The sequence below is a fragment of the Solanum lycopersicum genome, chromosome 2, assembly GCF_036512215.1.
Source record: "Solanum lycopersicum chromosome 2, SLM_r2.1".
Taxonomy (NCBI): domain Eukaryota; kingdom Viridiplantae; phylum Streptophyta; class Magnoliopsida; order Solanales; family Solanaceae; genus Solanum; species Solanum lycopersicum.
The window spans coordinates 51,551,622-51,571,025 of NC_090801.1; the positions used below are offsets into that span (position 1 = coordinate 51,551,622).

Consider the following 19,404-nt stretch of genomic DNA (forward strand, 5'->3'; position numbering starts at 1 on the left):
AAGTATTGAAGAATAAAAAAGTCTCGTATTGATGACTAATGATAGACTGTGAAGTGAGATATTAAAGAAATGAAAAAGTCTCAATAGTTAATGAGATAAGTAATCTTTTTATAAGACTTAAGAAATCATCTTCCCATTAATTTTTTTTTTTAAATTAGATCCGAGACCAATTTTAACATGTCATTGCAAATTTGTGTTTTTTTCTACCAGTGCGCTATATATTTTTTATTTAATTGACTTGTGATAATGAGATTGTCACGACCCAAAACGAGCCGCGAGTGACACCCACACTTACCCTCCTATGTGAGCGAACCAACCAATCTAAACCCTAACATTTCAACCATAATAAACAGAATATAATGCGGAAGACTTAAAACTCATTAACGAAATCAATTAATAACTTCTAAAATTCAATACTTATCATTCCCCAAAATCTGGAAGTCATCATCACAAGAACATCTATCCTCAAATTACTAAAGCTAAGAGTATCTAAGAAGCTAAAATAAGTAAAAGAGATGGTCCATGTCCGAACTTCAAGACATCAAGACGCGAGGGAAAGAATCCAGTCCGAGCTAGGAACAATAGCTCACCTTGAAATCTGATTATGCTGAAGTCTGGCTAGAGTTGCGGTTGAGTTGAAGACGACGGTACGTTTGCTGCACTCCACAAATAACAAAGAGAAAACATACAAGTAGGGGTCAGTACAAGCACAAGTACTGAGTAGATATCATCAGCCAACTCAAAATAGAAAACAATATATATCGAATAATAACATAAAATCAACCATAACACTTAACAGGTGACAACAACAAGTACCATAACCATTGGGCACAACCCAAACACATCTATGAGGACTCAAGCCTCCACACCATACTCATTTGGGAAACAGGTTCATTAAATTGAGTATATTAGCATAATTCAAGATTCATTCTTTTTACTATCCTGTTGTCGGAACGTGACACTCCCATCCTCCTCATACTATCCTGGTGTCGGAACGTGACACTCCGATCCTCTACTATCCTGGTGTCGGAACGTGACACCCTATCCATTAATACTATCCTGGTGTCGGAACGTGACACCCGATCCATTAATACTATCCTGGTGTCGGAACGTGACACCTGATCCATTAATACTATCCTGCTGTCGGAACGTGACACTCGATCCACTATTACTATCCTGGTGTCGGAACGTGACACCCGATCCATTAATACTATCCTGGTGTCGGAACGTGACACCCGATCCACTATTACTATCCTGGTGTCGGAATGTGACACCCGATCCACTAACCTCATTCTTTTTAGTTCATCAAGTCTTCTTCTATACCAAGGCATCATCATTAACAAAGAGGTTTTTAAGGTTTAAGATTCAACAGCCTTATCATGCTTATTTTATCACAATTATCTATAATCACATCATGCAAACACACAATTAAGCATATAGAAGACTTTTACAATACAACCCAATACATATCATTCGCTATTAAGAGTTTACTATGGAATAGCATAAACCATAACCTACCTCCACCGAAGAATTGTGATCAAGCAAGCTATCCCCCAAAACCTTTGCTTTCCTCTGCGTTCTTCTCTTTCCCTCGCTCGTTTCTCTCTTCTTTTTCTTCTTCCAACTCTTTTTCTTTTACCCTAATTACCATATAATTAAGTATAAAAGATGGTAAAAGTAACCCACTATTTATTTCAAGGTTATCACCTTTAACCCCCAAGTAATTGAATTATTAACATTAACCCACTAACTTTATAATCATAAGCACGAATAGTCCAAAACACCCCTTAAAACATTTAACAGAAATCCGACCCAGTCAGGGTTACGCAGCCTGTGATGGTCCGTCGTGCCAGCGACGGTCCGTCTTGCTGAGTCGTCACAGAGTTCAGAGACTCAAATTCATTAAAGAGTCTGTGACGGTCCGTCGTGCCTACGACGGTCCGTCCTGCTCTTCCGTCGCGAAGTTCAGAGAGTCGATCTCAGTACCCAAATTTTCAGAATCTAAGTGTTTTGGAACGAGACCCCCTCGATGGTCCGTCGTGGAATCCGTCGACCCACACAGTTATTACCAGAAATAAACTCTACTATTCAAAACGACTAACAGGTCGTTACAGAAATATACTCAATCAGGTGTATAGTTATTAAAATATAAATTGCACGAGAAATACCAGTAATTAAATGATGAATTACAAGTTTGAAATTTTTTGAATTTTACTCATATGTTCAAACTACAAACACCACTTATTTTATAACGAAAAGAGTAGCAAACATCCTACTAAAAGATAAAGGATTTCAATATCTGTCACCAGCTTTTGTATTTAGTGATGATTTTAAGATTGTAATAAAATTTCTTGCAAATGGAGTAATTAGGCTCTCGTCTGTTTTTTGCCAGAGTGGAAACAGAACAATAACCTTCGCATCTTCATCATTTGCTGAAATTATTATTGGGATTAACTTCCCCGCATTTTGGACCAACTTATGATAGAGACAGAGTAAAGCTGGTCTATGGGTCGCAAAATCAAATTCAATCCATTCAATTTAGTTCAAATTTAAGTTTATTATTGATACGTTCATTTATTAGCTTAACTCACTTCAATTCATTAAATATTGGGTTGATATGTAATCCAAATTGTTTTATGATAAATTTTGACAAAATATTTTTATATATAGTCATAATAAATAAAAAATAAGAATTCGTATTAAAATAGCTTAAAATAACAGATGAAATAACTAAGATAGTAAAACTTGAACTGGGCTGAGTCTTGACCCATTATATGACCTGTTACTTAACTCATCTTATCCAACCCCTTTTAACCGAAGCAAATTTGAATTGAATTGTGTCTCGACGTGTTATCGTCTTAACCCATAATGACCTGTCTAAATTTGATTGAACCTAATCAATTTGAATATAGCATTTGAATACATTTTATAGCTAAAAATTGTGATGAGATAAATATAATACGCTATCTCAATGGCTTATGTAATTAGATTTTGTTGTCAGCATGTAAGCAACAACAGAAACAGGACAAGTTCATTTAATTGAACATCAATAATTTATGATATCAACAAATACAAAATATCTAGCTTTCTTTACAAGGCCGGCCATTAGAAATTCAAAAGAAACAAAGAAACAGAAGCATAATGGCCACAATTAGCTGGGATAGAAATAGTTATAGATTCTTGGAACCAGGAATGTGTATCCACTGCAACTGTAGTTGTATCTCACCACGCTCAACATTCCTCAATCTAAGAAACGCGTTTTGAACAACCTTGCCATTTTCATACACAATACAGCTTTCTTCTGAATAGCAATTCTGCCGGTTAGGCATTATTCTCGAAATTATTACTCCATTGGGGATGTTCTTATAGCGCGTCATCCTTACTGCATCTATAAATGGTACAATGTCAAGTTCTGCATCGCCCATTTTATCATCGCGAGAAAATGTATCCTTGTCATAAACTTGCTGCAGATCATGATCATTTTCATCTTAGTTGAAACTGAAAGCATAATTTACCTTCAAAGGCTCTGTTTTACGTGTCTTATTGTTTAATTTCCTCTTGGTAAAGCAAAGTATATTTAATTTCGTAATCAAACAAATTGAAGGAAGTTACCAGCTTGATTGGGAGAATAGGTTGAGCAACACCTAACGTTAAGTCTTCATTCCATTCAGGATTAACATTCTTCTTCACCACTCGAGTCTTCAATTTCTGATTCCAATAATATCAAACACAAAATTAGTGAACACCGTCTAAAATAACACTACAATTTGAAGCTCCGCTCCATTTATTTTTGTTAACATACTGAAAATCACTTGAATTGTTGACGTTCATCTTAAATTATTCTTAAGGTCACCCTCAACGGACTATTTTTTTTTCATAGAAAATCACTTAATTTTGATTTTTTAATTTAAAACTCGCTCGATTATAACTTCATTTTTATCTTTTTAGAACAACTAAAATTTATTTATAATTTTCCGACTCACAACAAAAATAGAGGTAAAACAAACAAGTCTGGGCTTTATCGTCTTGCTTTACAAAATTTTGACTTGATAATAAACAGCGTTTGCCGTACGCAATTTTCAGCACACAAAATGGTCAAAGAAGGGTATTTTGAGGACAGAGACAAATTTATGTTCCAATTTAATACTAAGAGGGAGAGAAAAAAAAAGGTGAAACAGAAAGAGTAGGGGAGAAATTACCTGTTTGCCCATTCTAACAACAACATAAGGATCACTGCTTCTCAAGTCTCTAATGGCCAAATTAATTCCTCTGATAATACGAATTCTCAAAAGACCCAAATGATTTTCCATTCAAAACAACACACAATTATTGCGAGACAGAAAATTGTATTGGTGAAAATATGAGAAAGGAAAGGATATTGATGTTGAGAAAACATCTACAATGTTAGTACTATTAAAGTTAGATGGGTATAATATATGCTGCTGTATCTCTATTATATATTAATTTGATCTTTGGTTTGTCTACACGTGAGTTTTAGAAAATTCATTTGGACATAACTTAACTTTAAAGTTGACATAATTGGACATGCTATTTGAAGTTAGAATTTCAAATCGTAATTTTAAAGATTTATAATAATGAATTAGACAAAAGACATACAGTGATATTTGAAGTTATGTCGAACGTTTAAAAAGATACGTTAATTATGCAATCGTCTTATTACCTCCTAAACAATTTCGAACATACATTATTACATCATATTTCGATCAATTCCAGATTTTAGATGGTAAACTTATCACACACCAATCAATGTGTGACTCGTGTTAATTTAATTTGAAATATAATTTTTTTTTATTTTAGGTTTTTTCTTTATTTCTCTCTTTTCTTTTTTAGTAATTTTAATTTGATTTTGAATTGTACTTCATCTTCCATCCCTACTTTCAGATTACCCCTCCCTCCTTTATCTTTCTTTCTTTGTTTTTCTTCACCTCCCACTCTCACCTTACTCCACCTTCACGTTAAGTTGAGCACCTCCATTTTCTTTCTTTTATCTTCTTTTTCAATCAAATTTCTTTATTTTCAAAATTATATAATTTCTAGACCTTGTTGAGTTATTAATAACAAAACTAATTATTTTTTCAAGAAAAATTAAAATTAAGGTATCATCAATTAATTTATCTCATAGTTATATAACTTTAAATCTAGAAATGATAATTTTGAAAAAAATCAGAACTCACCAAAAGTTGGAAAAGTTTAATTGAAATTTGGATTTTTTAATAAAAAAACTAAATAATACCTGCTAATCATCTTGAAATCTAATGGGTTTATCAAATTGTTTAAAATCTAATAAAATATTTAGATATAATTTAAAATTGAAGAGTTAAGCTAATATTAGTAAAGAGGTGGAGTTGGGCAAAATGAGAAGTTTCAATGAAGATGACAATAAATTTTCGCAGAAGAAGGAAGAAAGAAAAAGAATAACATAATAAGGAGAAAAACTTAAAATAATAGAAAACTTAAAAATATATTTTATAGCAAAGTATTTGTAAAAATAAAATTATATTTGTTTTTTTAAGTTTGTTCATGCTCTTGAAGAAGTGCATACACTCTTCATGTCGGGTGGACAAAAACTGATATAATGATATCAGTTCAGGATTGTTTAGGGGGCAATAAGACACTTGTATAGTTTAGATATCCTTTTCAAAATTTGAGACAACTTCAAATGTTTCTTTATATTTTTTCTCTAATCAATATTCAAATCTAAAAAATTTTAATTATGATTTTTCAACTTTTTAATGTAAAATTTGGATTATATTTATATTTGGTAAAAAAAACTCTAGAAAAAAGACATTGAGTTTGGCGTGAGCCGTGAAGAGATTATTTGTACTATGTGAAAAAAAATATGTTCTCTTCTTTTAGTATGTGTTTAGTTTGACTTGACACGAAATTTAGAAAAAAAACTCACTTTTAAAATTTGTGGTGTAAAATAAGTTATAAATGTTTGTATGAGAAAAAATCATTTCATTAAAAGGAAATAAATATTTCAAGTTAAATTGTTACTAAATATAAAAACTTGTCATCTATTCAATCAATTGAAAAATGAAAGTTAGACATATAAATTGAGACAAATATAACATTAAAGAATAACTAGTTACTAGAGATCTCTAGTTACTACTATTTTTGACTAGTGAATCTTTAACAGCACTAAAATAAAAGTTTTTCCACCGCGAATAACTGAGAGATTGTGATATGAAATACAATTTTTTTCACTCATTTTTCATTGAATTAGCTCACTGAAAAAACACGTTATAGGAAACATATTCTTATTAAAATAGAGGAAAATTTCCTATATTTTTCTATGTGATAACACTATTCTCCTTTTATTTTTTCACCGATTCATTCAAAATATTCGTGGAAAGAGTCAATTACAATTTCCAACAAAACATTTTAATGGAAATATAGTGATTCTTTTTAGTAATATTATAAAATTTGTGTACTTAAAAATTTCTAATCACGGATATTATAAAAAGAATATAAAGATATGTGTGATTTATCAATATGGCATCTTAAGATAATCTAATATCTTTATGATGTATGAATTGTTCATATGACAAAATTATGTGAGAATTAGAGAACTATGATAGTTTTTTACAGATCGTAAAATTTTTATAATTATAAAAAAAAAATACAAACTTAAAATATTGATAAATATATCAAACAAAACTTTAACTTTATATCAATTTAATTCAAACTTGATGTAACTTAATTTATTCTCTTTAACTATTGTGGAACACTTTAACAACCACTCATTAGTTAAGAAGAGAATGTTTAAAGTTTCGAATAATATAATACGAAGTTCTAAAATTGAGGTAACTAAAATATATGAGTCTACCTATAGCAATAAATCAAACTCGATCCATAAATATTTTGAGAATAATGCAAAAGAAGAATCAGGGTCAGTTATTTTGAAACCAAGTTCCTTTCTAGAGTTGCATTTTTATTTATGACTATTCGTGCTTAGGCAATCAACTATTTGATCGAATAAAATAGGGTACGTCATAAAGTATTAATTAATCAGTTGGACAATCGAATGACAAAAACTCGTTAATTTGATTAATTTTAAGATATATCTACACAACAAATAAATGCAAAATTTGATGAGCTTAATTGTTTTTGTTTGTTACAGGTTCAATCTTTTCCTTTTATTAGCAAAATATGAGTGATTGGAATAGTTGTATAAGCTAAGTTGGGCTTGACAGGACATCCAACTTTACTTGAACAGGCTTTATTGAACCTGAGCCCAATATGGTTGCTACACAGTCAACGTTCTTTCTTGATGTATCGTATTATATTATATTATATTATATCATTTTAATAAATATAATATTATAATTGATTGTATCGTTTTTTATAATTATATAATGTCACATATTTATAATTTAAATGAATGATAAAACTACAAGAAAAAATAAGGTGTGGGATATAGCTACTATGAAAAGATAGAATAAAAGATGAAATATGATTATTAAATAATAATAATAATAATAAATACAAAAGAGAAAAAAATATTAAGATAACAAAGCAATCAGTAGAAATACTAGGTCTACAACCCAGTTATTAACACTTGAAATCATCTTTATAAAATTGTGGTTTCGCCTGTTGAAGTAGTGAAATTTGTTTGTGCTTTATGCGACTATAAAAATAAACAAAGTGTGACTAAAAAAGTAATTAATGTTATAGTAGTTTTTAATATAAAGACGTAAACATTTGTTAATTGAAAAAAAAGCCTAAAAGCCTAACAGATTATATGTCAACATCCTGTTAATTATGATAAGGCTCATGAGGGGGTGGAGTGGTCTGGATCGGTGTAGTAATCGAACATGCATAATGCTTACTTGATGGACTTAATTAAGAAAGGGAGAAGGGTCAAATATGCCCCTAAACAATTTGAAAAGGTTTAGATATACCCTCCGTTTAAAGATTGGTCCATTTATACCCTCGCCGTTCAACTTTTGGTCTACATATGCCCTTTTGAGCGTTAGTTGGCCAACTCGGAATATCCAACTCATTTTACTTTTATTTAAATGCCAAATGGATTTTCCACGTCATTTTTATTATTATCACTTAACATTTATATTCAAGAGAAAAGGGTCAAATATGCCCCTAAACTATTCAAAAGGTCTAGATATACCCCCGTTTAAAGTTTGGTCAATTTATACCCTCGCGTCCAAACTTTTGGTCTATATATGCCCTTATGGATGTTAGTTGGTCAATTCGAGATATCCAACTCATTTTACTTTTATTTAAATGTCAAATGGATTTTCTACATTATTTTTATATATTATTACTTGACATTTATATTAAAAGAGAAAGGGGTCTGTTATGCCCCTAACTATCCGACCTAATTTTAAAACACATATATGACCCGTCTTTTAAGTAATCTATACAACCTGACCCTTTTTTTTTAAATACCCTATATGGGTCGGATTAGGGCATAATTGAACCATTTAAATGGCGAACACTATCGTGCTCTGATTGGAACTGCCGAGGAATCAATGGCTCGACAACTAAAGGAAAAGGAAGTCGAGGTTTGAAGAGCGTTTAGGCGCAACGCAGAGATGGAAGCGCAAATCTGGCAGGCAAGTGCTAGAGCAGAGGAATTCACCGCAACAACGTTACAGACACAACTGCAAGCTGCAGCAGGCGATGATGATGTAAATAACAAAATAATTCACACATATATGAGTCGGATTAGGGGCATAATTGAACCATTTAAAAGACGGTCGTATATGTGTTTTAAAATTGGGTCGGATAGTTAGGGCATAAGTGACCCCTTTCTCTTTTAATATAAATGTCAAGTGATAATATATATAAATGATGTGAAATCCCATTTGGCATTTAAAGAAAAGTAAATTGAGTTGGATATTTTGAGTTGACCAACTAACACCCATAAGGGCATATGTAGACCAAAAGTTGGACGCGAGGGTATAAATGGACCAAACTTTAAACGGGGGTATATCTAGACCTTTCGAATAGTTTAGGGGCATATTTGACCCTTTTCCCTTGAATATAAATGTCAAGGGATAATACATAAAAGTGACGTGGAATATACATTTGGCATTTAAATAAAAGTAAAATGAGTTGGATATTCCGAGTTGACCAACTAACGCCCAAAAGGGCATATATAGACCAAAAGTTGGACGGCGAGGATATAAATGGACCAAATTTTAAACGGAGGGTATATCTAAACCTTTTCAAATAGTTTAGGGGCATATTTGACCCTTTTCCCATTAAGAAATGAAGTTACACCTTTGCTCTAAGTTATATATTAAGATAGTCCATGAAGTAAAATCTTTAAAGGATAAAGAGATCAACATCCTCAAGATTGATTATAATATAATTATTATAGCGACACACGAAGGCGAAATTAAAATTTCAATTTTATGAATTGTTAACTTTAATTGATAATAACTGATTTCTAAATTTAATATTTATATATATTTAAAGAATTTATTAACATAAATTTACTATTTCAACAAAATCTACTGAATTCGATTAAACTTGCGCGGGGCTACTAATTAAGCTCCAACCCCGATGGTAAGGCAAACATATTACCACTTATTTACTCTTTCATTGTCTTTGAACTTGAGCTATATATCTTGATTCATTTAATTGCATAAATGAAGCATGGAACAATCCATCGTGGATTGAGCGTTATAAAAAATTAAATAGTGTGTTGAAACGAAGGAATCATTATATTTGGAAAATAGTTTCTTATTTTTCCATTTAGCTTTTATTATTTATTTGGGTTTGTAACTATGTTTCGTTGAACAATATTTTTTAAAAACATTTTCTATAAGAAAACAAGTTTCTTTGAAACAAGGTAAATGACTTTCTTAGCTAAAGTAGAAAAAATAAGTTTTATAAGTAACACTTTATGCTTATTGTATCTTTCCCACCCACCCAACACCCTGACCTACCTCTTAACTATCCCTCCCCCACCACTCCTGAGGCTCCACATCCCACTCCTTCTCACCCCTATAGTGTTTTGTTAGGTTACAATATATATTTTTGAGATAACAATTTCTTTTTCTTTTTTACCGAATACTATGTTTTCTATTTCTTATTATTGATCCACTTTTGAATTGACACACCTATTACGAGAATAATTATTGATATAGTGATTTTATCATTTTATCCCTATTAATTGTGAAGTGGATGAATTAAAAACTTAAGATTTTCAAGAAGTTCTACCTTTTTCAAAGTAATTAATTGAGGGTATAATAGGCAAAAAAGTTTTGTCATTTCTTAATTCGTCAAAATAGACAAATAATTAGAAAAAACTAAAAAGAAAAAAATGAACAAGTAATTAGGGACTAGAAAATAAGTTTAAAAAATCAACCCGTTTTTCAAGAATCAAACTAATTGATAATTTAATATATGAGGTTCGGTATTTCATTATTACTACTCCCTCTATCCAATTTATACGACACCTTTAATGTTTTGAAAGTCAAACAGTTGAAGTTTGATCGAAAAATTATGCATGAAATCTTCAATTTTATAAAAGGCCTAAGTCATCTCCAGCCACTCAAAGTTGTCCGCATAATTCATTTAGACACCTCAACTAATCGTTGTGCCAATTGAACACTTTATTTCTTCAAAAGTCATTCCTATTAGACACAAAATGCTGACATGACAAAAAACGTGTAATTCACTTTCCTTAAGCGCGTTAATTTATTAAAAATAATATTTTTCTTTTTTTTCTCTTAATTTATATCCCTAAGTTAATTTTTTTTAAAAAAATTAACAAAAAAGAAGAAGAACAATTGTCTTCTTCTTCTTCCCTATTTCTATCAACCCCACCACCCCACCCCACCCCATACCCATACACTAGTAGTAGCCAGAAGAAAGACTATTCGTGACAGTGATACCAAATAAACCAACAATATAGAAACAGACAAAATAGATTATCCCTAACAAAAATTTGTTGGCCATACCTGTGAAGACAAAATCTGAGCTCTTAAGTTTGAGAACATCTGCAAGGTGCGAGTCATAATTGTATCAGGTATACTAATAACCAACAATTCCTCTCCACTATGAGCACATTTTAGAATCTAAATCATTCTTGCTTTTATCTTCTTCCCCATCATTCTAATGATTTCAAAATTCTTAGTATCAGTGGTTATCTTCTTTCCCCACCATTTTAATGGTTTCAAAATTCTTAGCATTTTGTTTCATTTATAAATTTTTCGAACAGATTCTTTTCCCCATCTTTCTCTACCTAAAAAACGAGATAAAGTAAAAAGTTATAATTAATAAAAAAAGCTGATGAAAAAAAAATTGTCGGATTAAAGATAGAACTGTACAGGGGGGAGGGAGTCGCCATTAATGGAGTTAAAGGAAATATATGTTTTGTTCCAGTTGAAGGCAGGGAAGTGAGTGTTTAGGTTTTACTTTTTTTTTTTCATTTTTTTTTACTTTAAAATATTTTTTATTTTTTTAACTTTATAATATAATGTTTAAATAATTTTTTGGATTAAAAAATAACACATGTCATTATTTGATTGGTCAAATTGACATGTCAGCGCGAGTGTATTTCACACGTTCTCTTTTTTTGTTTATTCTCGAAAAAATGTTCAAATGGTTCAAATTCACAATGGTTGAAGTGTTCAATAGATAGTACGTCTAGTTGAGGTGTCTAAATGAATAATCGGGACAAGTTTGAGTGGCCGGATATGACTTTGGCCTTTATAAAAATAAAATTTATGGATTTGTAAACTATGTAATAAGTGATATGAATCAATAATAGAGGTAATATTTGTATTTGAAATTAAAATTTATGGAAGAGTTCATTGCATTAAATATATTAATAATATGAGTACACGTTTCCATATTATTTCATCATCAAATCTGGTTCTCAACAAACCTTAAAAACCAATCAATTAATGTTTTCATATTTCTCTTTTGCATTTACCCTATAATTCTTTCAACAGACCTATCTTTCTATCTTAAACTAAATAACTGCCTTAATTTTTCTATCAACTATCAACATCCCATCATACCTTTTAACAACAAAAACAATTTTTTCTATATCCAATTATATCCACTAGGAAATTTTTTTTAGTTTTTGCAAGTTTTGCTATTTTTAGTAAATTTCCTTATCTTCAAGACACTATAAAAGGTGACATGTAACATATTATTTCTATAATTCACTATACAAATTACAAAATGTCTTATGCAAGAAGAAGTTGCATTTGTGGGCTCTTTCTCTTGTTCCTAGCTCTTGTTTGTGAAGCAAATTCGGGGTTTATAGGAGTTAAGGATTCTCATTTTGAACTCAATGGATCTCCTTTTCTATTCAATGGTTTCAACTCATATTGGTTGATGCATGTTGCTGCTGACCCTACTGAGAGGTACAAAGTCACTGAAGTTCTTAAAGATGCTTCTGTTGCTGGTCTTTCTGTTTGTCGTACTTGGGCTTTTAGTGATGGAGGTGATAGAGCATTACAAATATCACCTGGTATTTATGATGAACGTGTTTTTCAGGTAGAGCTTTATTATTATTATTATTATTATTATTATAGTAGAAATGATTTTTACATTGTAGCGTTGTTACGCATGCATGCATGTGAGTCCCTTAATTTGATATACTTGTTTCTAAATTTAGGGTTTGGATTTTGTAATCGCGGAAGCTAAGAAATATGGTATTCGTTTAATCTTGAGCTTTGTGAATCAATGGAACGACTTTGGAGGAAAAGCTCAATATGTTTGGTGGGCACGAAATGCAGGAGCTCAGATTAGTAATGACGATGAATTCTATACTCATCCTATGCTCAAAAAATACTTGAAGAACCACATTGAGGTATATATGGGGTAATTAATTATAAACAAACTTTTTTCACAGTTTAATGATATTATGAAATTGTTACAGAAAGTGGTTACAAGGTTGAATAGTATTACTAAAGTTGCTTACAAAGATGATCCGACAATTATGGCATGGGAACTCATGAATGAGCCTCGCGATCAAGCTGACTATTCAGGAAAAACTGTTAATGTAAGCCCCAATTATTCAAGTTTAATTAATTAAATTTTAAAAATATCGATTTATATATGATTGACGTTTTTGACTAATAGGGTTGGGTTCAAGAAATGGCAAGTTTTGTGAAGTCATTAGACAACAAACACTTGTTAGAGGTTGGAATGGAGGGATTTTATGGTGATTCAATTCCTGAAAGGAAGTCAGTTAATCCTGGTTATCAAGTTGGAACAGATTTCATTAGTAATCATCTTATCAATGAAATTGATTTTGCTACTATCCATGCATACACTGACCAATGGTAATCTCTATTTTAAAGAATCACATATTGTTTCCATTATATATTGGTCTAAATATATGTTTCTTTATAGGGTGTCTGGACAAAGCGATGATGCACAGTTGGTGTGGATGGAAAAGTGGATAACAAGTCATTGGGAAGATGCAAGAAATATATTAAAGAAACCTCTAGTGCTTGCTGAATTTGGAAAGTCTAGTAGAGGTCAAGGATCAAGAGATATATTTATGAGTAGTGTATATAGAAATGTGTACAATTTGGCAAAAGAAGGTGGAACAATGGCAGGAAGTTTAGTTTGGCAACTAATGGCACATGGAATGGAGAATTATGATGATGGCTATTGCATTGTTTTGGGACAAACCCCTTCAACTACACAAATTATTTCTGACCAAGCTCATGTCATGACAGCTTTGGCTCGTTCTTTGAATTGATGAGTGAATTAAGTGAAAACATCATTATGAAATTATCAATTTATAAGTGGATTTGAGTGATCCTAAATCCATCAATAATAGTATCACCAAACATGTTGAAGTTGATTAAACTCAAGAATGTAATTGAATAAATTATTTCAAAAAGAAAGTTATGTTTTATGGCCTTTTGTTTAACAATAATGTTAATAATATTTGCATCAGTTGCTCTACGATGTAGTTCCTTTTGTCTTTATTATTTGTCATTGTTATTTATAAACAAATGTCAGGCGGTAAAAAGTACAATTGATTGGTGCACAGTCTCAAACTATGACAAAACTTCGGTCAATGGTATGACCTCGAAGGTTACGACTATTATTCACAAAGATTATGTCCAATAGGCACAACTTTAGTTTTTGCACCTTGAAAATTCTCAAGAACACTTGCGAAGACTCACTTTCAAGAAGAATCATCCTCAAAAGCAACATAACATGACAGAGCTGCAAGCCGTCTAGTTGTCTTAGGATTATATTTTTTGTGCTTACATTGAAAATGTATTCCTGATCTATAAAGGATTCAGATATTTGTTTCTGTTGTAAAAGTCTAAATCAATCAAGGCTAACTTATTTAGTGGGCAGCATTGTTTGCTGCTAGTCCAAATTCTAAGTCATCTAGGAACTAGGTGATTTAGTGGGCGATGTGATATCCGCTTAAAAAAATCTAAATTATCTGAGGGATAGCTTAGTGTATGCATCAGTATACACCTTGTGTATACACAGGTTTCAGTGGCAGAAATAGGCCTGAAACCAAATTTGGTTGCAGCAGGCTCAAGAAAGGTCTCAAATCCTTCTTTTCTTTCTTACTCATAAATTATTTAATTGTGATATTAATTTGTTTTTATTTAACCTTAACTTTAAATAGCCTGATCAAAATCCCCAAAAGATGAACTATATTTTGTATGTTAGTTTATTTTAATGTAATTCCGTTTTTTTATCAACTCATGCTTTTCATTAAATGTATTTAGTCAAAAAATTTATCCTTCAATTAATCCAAAATGGTTTTTATGCTCAAATTAACCTAATTGGTTTGAATTATTATTTTAAAAATGAGTAGAGTAATTCTAATAAATTTGATTTCTGTTAAAATTCTAATCACTTGCATTTCAATTCAAATTGTTTCAATTAAGGTCTAATTTTCTTAAAAATTAAAAAAATTATTCTTTTAACTATTCTCTCAATATAATTGAATATTATAAATTATTCTGTGTATATCGAATCATGTTTCCTAAAAAATAATCAAAAAAAAAATATTTAACCAAGTCGTAGGATAATCGCATGTTAGCAGGCGCTTCAAATGTCTTAAAAACCTTCTTGAAGCGTAAATAAGAGCCTCTTACCTATTTTCTCTAAATTTATTAAGATTTAATCTGTTAAAATCTTTTTAAATTAAGTTTACTAAATTTCTTTAAAAAATTAAGTGGAGACTCTTTTCTAAGTATGTTTCACAAATTGTTTTATACTTAGAACATTTCAAAAAAGTATTTTTTTCTACAAATAGATAAAAATACGCAGAACACATTGAATAAATTTTTTGAAAAATATTTTCTCTAAGAAAACAAGTTCCATTAAAATGAGGTAAATGACTTTCTTAGCTAAAGTAGCAAAAACAAGTCCTAAAAGTAGTTATTTGGCCATGTGATATCGTATCACAACATGGTACCGCGAGATAGAATTTGGACATGCGATTTTACGCTGATTTCATCCAATGATTTCATATCATGAGATGTGATGTGATATTATCCAAAAATCATCATATGAAATCATATAAAAATACCATATCATGATTTGAGTTATTTTAATAGAAAAATTGATCCACGAATTTAGATTTTGCTAAAATTAAACAACCTCACATTTATATTTACTAACCATTTATTTCACATGTAAATAAAATTTATAATCACATCATTACTTTTTAAAATTTATTATTATAACCAACATAAAATTTATTATTCTCACCAGTGTCGGCTCTATGCATTGCCAAATAAGGCCTTTGCCTTAGGCCCCCAAATTTTAGGGGCCTCCAAATTTTATCAAGAATAAATTATGAGTTAAAAAATTTATACAAAAATATATTATTTAGATAAAAAAAAGTATAATTTTTAAAGATATATAATATTTTACCCACTTTAACATCTTTTGTACTTTGTTAAAAATAAAAATTAATAGTGAAAAAGTGTTGAATAAAGTGAGTTATAAATTCTATTTTATTTCTTTTTAAATTTAGTTTCAAGCATTACTCAAAGCATATTAAAATGGGATATATCAAGTCATCAACTTCTTGCGTCAAATTTTATGATTCTAACTTTTATCTATATTTAATATTTGTTAACTTATTACTTATAAAATTATGTTAACAATTCATATAATAATTTTCTCACTGAAAGGATGTTTTTCATTGTTGAGTTAATAAAATCTTACCTAAAACTAATAAATTGTGAAAATATTATTAAATAACTAATTATCTTTATCTAAATAGTCTAAGAAAAATAAATTTTGAATAAATACATATATAAAGTTTGTTATTATTTTAGGCCCCGATTTAAAATTTCGATTTAGGCTCCCAATCACGTTAAGCCGCCCCTGATTCTCACTAATATATAGTCACTTTAACTCTCACTTCACGATTGTTGAGTAATAAAATCTTGAAAATCCTGTGAAAGGTATTTAATTTTACTCAAATATATTGATGAAACAATTAATAAAGAGGAGAACAAATAACTTTGTAATAATTTATTATACAATTTTTTATTTTTATGTTTATGAAAAAATATACAACACCAAAATTTCATATCGCATATTTAAAAAAAATCAATTTCATCTCATAATTCCATATCATGATACCATATCATGATTCTGGATCATGATACCAATCGCATGGCCAAACAGACAAGTAACATTCTATGTTTATTACATCTTTCCCACCCACCCAACACCCTGATATATTTTTGAGATAACAATTTTTTTTTGGTTTCTTACCAAATGCTACTCTCTCTATCGTTAATTACTTGCTCACTTTTGAATATCACACCTATTAAGAAAATAATTATTGACATAGTGAGTTTATTATTTTACCCCTATTAATTATGAAATTGATAAATTAAAAATTAAGATTTTCAAAAAGTTCTACCTTTTTCAAAGTAATTAATTGAGGGTATGATAGGTAAAACTTTTTCTATCATTTCTTGATTTGTCAGAATTGACAAGTAATTAAAGACAACTAAAAAGGAAAAATTGAAAAGTAATTAGAAACTAGAAAATAGGTTTAAAAAATCAATTTGTTTTCGACGAATCAAACTAATTGATAATTTAATATAGGATAACTTTCACATATAGCAAACACAAAATTCATATTGTATGTTATAACAAAGTTTGCATAATTGCGCTCCATAGCAAACATATATATGAATAATTTACTATACATATACAACTGAAAGTTATGCCTATTTCGTTATACATATATACAGCGAAGCAATTGTATAATTCGTTGGTTCTTTTTCATATTTATATAATTTCGTTGGAAGGACATTTGTACAAATTGTTGTTAGTCTCTCATTAGTATAAATCGTTGTTAGCCTCTCAATTCAATTGTATGTGTTTGTATATTATTATAAAATTTGAATTTATACACAATTGAATCGAATTGTAAAAAACGAGAAAGACAGAAATTGTATACAATTTGAATTTGTATAAACCCAGAAAGAGAGAAAGGCAAAAGAGACTTGGGCAGGGATTATATAATTGAATCGTATAGTATAAAATGAGAAAGAGACAAATTATTCGAGTCCGAATCGAAGCCAAATTAATAATTCCATTATAATATCAAAATCATCATAAACACTACTAAAACACGATGAAATTAAAGATTTCTGAAAATAACATTCAAAATTATTCGAGTCTGAATCGAAGCCCCAATTAAATATAGGTTGAGCCGCTTATTTAGGAGGACACTTTTTTCAAGATTGAATGAGAAATTTATGATTAAAGGTAAAGAAGTAATACATCCCGAATTAATTCATGCATTTTTTTAAAATATAATTTTATAAATATTTATTATTTGTTTTAAAACCTTTAATATGTTATTTAAATAAAAGTTAACTATGAAGTAACATCACATAATTGAGATGTAGAATAATTAAGATAAACATAGTCAGACTTTTAAGTTTATCGGTAATTTTATTTAGACACTTGAATGTATGATAATTTACTTCTATAGATATTTTCGCCTCAAATTTTTAAAAACACTCAATTGGTAGTAGCTAATATGTTGTTGCATTAATAATGTGACGGATTTATTAATTTAGAGGGGTTTAATTAATAATGGGTGGTAGTGAATTGATTTATAAATTATATTAATAAGTTAAATTATAACAAATAGTTGAGCGCCACGTATTTAAAAAAAATATTTAAATAGTTTAAATATAAAACCGTTAAATAAGTGGTCAATTCTGAACCAAAAGGTGGATGACAAGGGTATTTTGGACCCATTAGGTGGGTGAGAAGGGTATTTTGGAGCCAACAGGTGGATGAAGAGTAATTTTGTACCATTTCCAATGCCAACAGGTGGATGAAGAGTAATTTTGTACCATTTCCAATACTTTAAGAATATTTTAGGCCCTTTTCCAATTATTTAATTGTGATATTTATTTGTTTTTATTTAACCTTAACTTTAAGTAACCCGATCAAAATCTCCAAAAGATGAACTATATTCTTTATGCTAGTTTATTTTAATGTAATTCCTATTTTCTTTTATCAACTCATGCTTTTCATTAAATGTATTTAGTCAAAAAATTTATCCTTCAATTAATCTAAAATGGTTTTTTGCAAAAATTAACATAACTGGTTTGAATTATTATTTTAAAAATGAGTAGAGTAATTCTAATAAATTTGGTTTTTGTTAAAATTCTAATCAATTCAAATTGTTTCAATTAAGGTCTAATTTTCTTAAAAATTAAAAGAAAATTATTCTTTTAACTATTCTTGCAATATAATCGAATATTATAAATTATTTTGTGTATATTGAATCATGTTTCCTAAAAAATAATTTTAAAAAATATTTAACCAAGTCGTACGATAATCGCATGTTATCGGGCGCTTTAGATGCCTTAAAAATCCTTCTTGAAGAATAAATAAGAACTTCTTACCTATTTTCTCTAAATTAAGATGTAATCTGTTAAAATCTTTTTAAATTATGTTTTCTGAATTTCTTTAAAAAATTAAGTGGAGACTCATTTCTAAGTATGTTTCACAAATTGTTTTATACTTAGAACATTTCAAAAATTAATTTTTCTACAAATATATAAAAATACGGCATAACACATTGAATAAAATTTTTGAAAAATATTTTCTCTAAGAAAATAAGTTCCATTAAAATGAGGTAAATGACTTTAATAAAAACAAGTCCTAAAAGTAGGTATTTGGCCATGTGATACCGTATCACAACATGGTACCGCGAGATGGAATCAGCGTTTGGACATGCGATTTTACGCTGATTCCGTTTAATGATTCCATATCATGAGATGTGATGTAATATTCTCCAAAAATTGACAATTTAGATAAAAAGTATAATTTTTTAAAATAAATAATATTTTACCCACTTTAACATCTTTTGTACTTTGTTAAAAATGAAAATTAATAGTGAAGAGTGTTGAA

The 19,404-nt window shown here is 29.6% G+C and overlaps 2 protein-coding genes across 2 annotated transcripts; one reads left to right on the forward strand and one right to left on the reverse strand.

Annotated features, from left to right (window-relative positions):
- Window positions 1–3,030: 3,030 nt before the first annotated feature.
- LOC101252250 (protein C2-DOMAIN ABA-RELATED 2-like) lies at window positions 3,031–4,841 on the reverse strand. Its single transcript, XM_004233427.5, has 3 exons — window positions 4,200–4,841; window positions 3,613–3,708; window positions 3,031–3,464 (listed from the first exon to the last, which is right to left on the reverse strand). Exons 1-3 carry the CDS (start codon window positions 4,308–4,310, stop codon window positions 3,171–3,173), a joined length of 501 nt encoding a protein of 166 aa, XP_004233475.1. The 5' UTR covers window positions 4,311–4,841; the 3' UTR covers window positions 3,031–3,170.
- A 7,345-nt stretch (window positions 4,842–12,186) lies between these two features.
- MAN1 (mannan endo-1,4-beta-mannosidase 1) lies at window positions 12,187–13,720 on the forward strand. Its single transcript, NM_001247646.1, has 5 exons — window positions 12,187–12,504; window positions 12,626–12,820; window positions 12,890–13,012; window positions 13,093–13,295; window positions 13,366–13,720. Exons 1-5 carry the CDS (start codon window positions 12,187–12,189, stop codon window positions 13,718–13,720), a joined length of 1,194 nt encoding a protein of 397 aa, NP_001234575.1.
- Window positions 13,721–19,404: the final 5,684 nt, after the last annotated feature.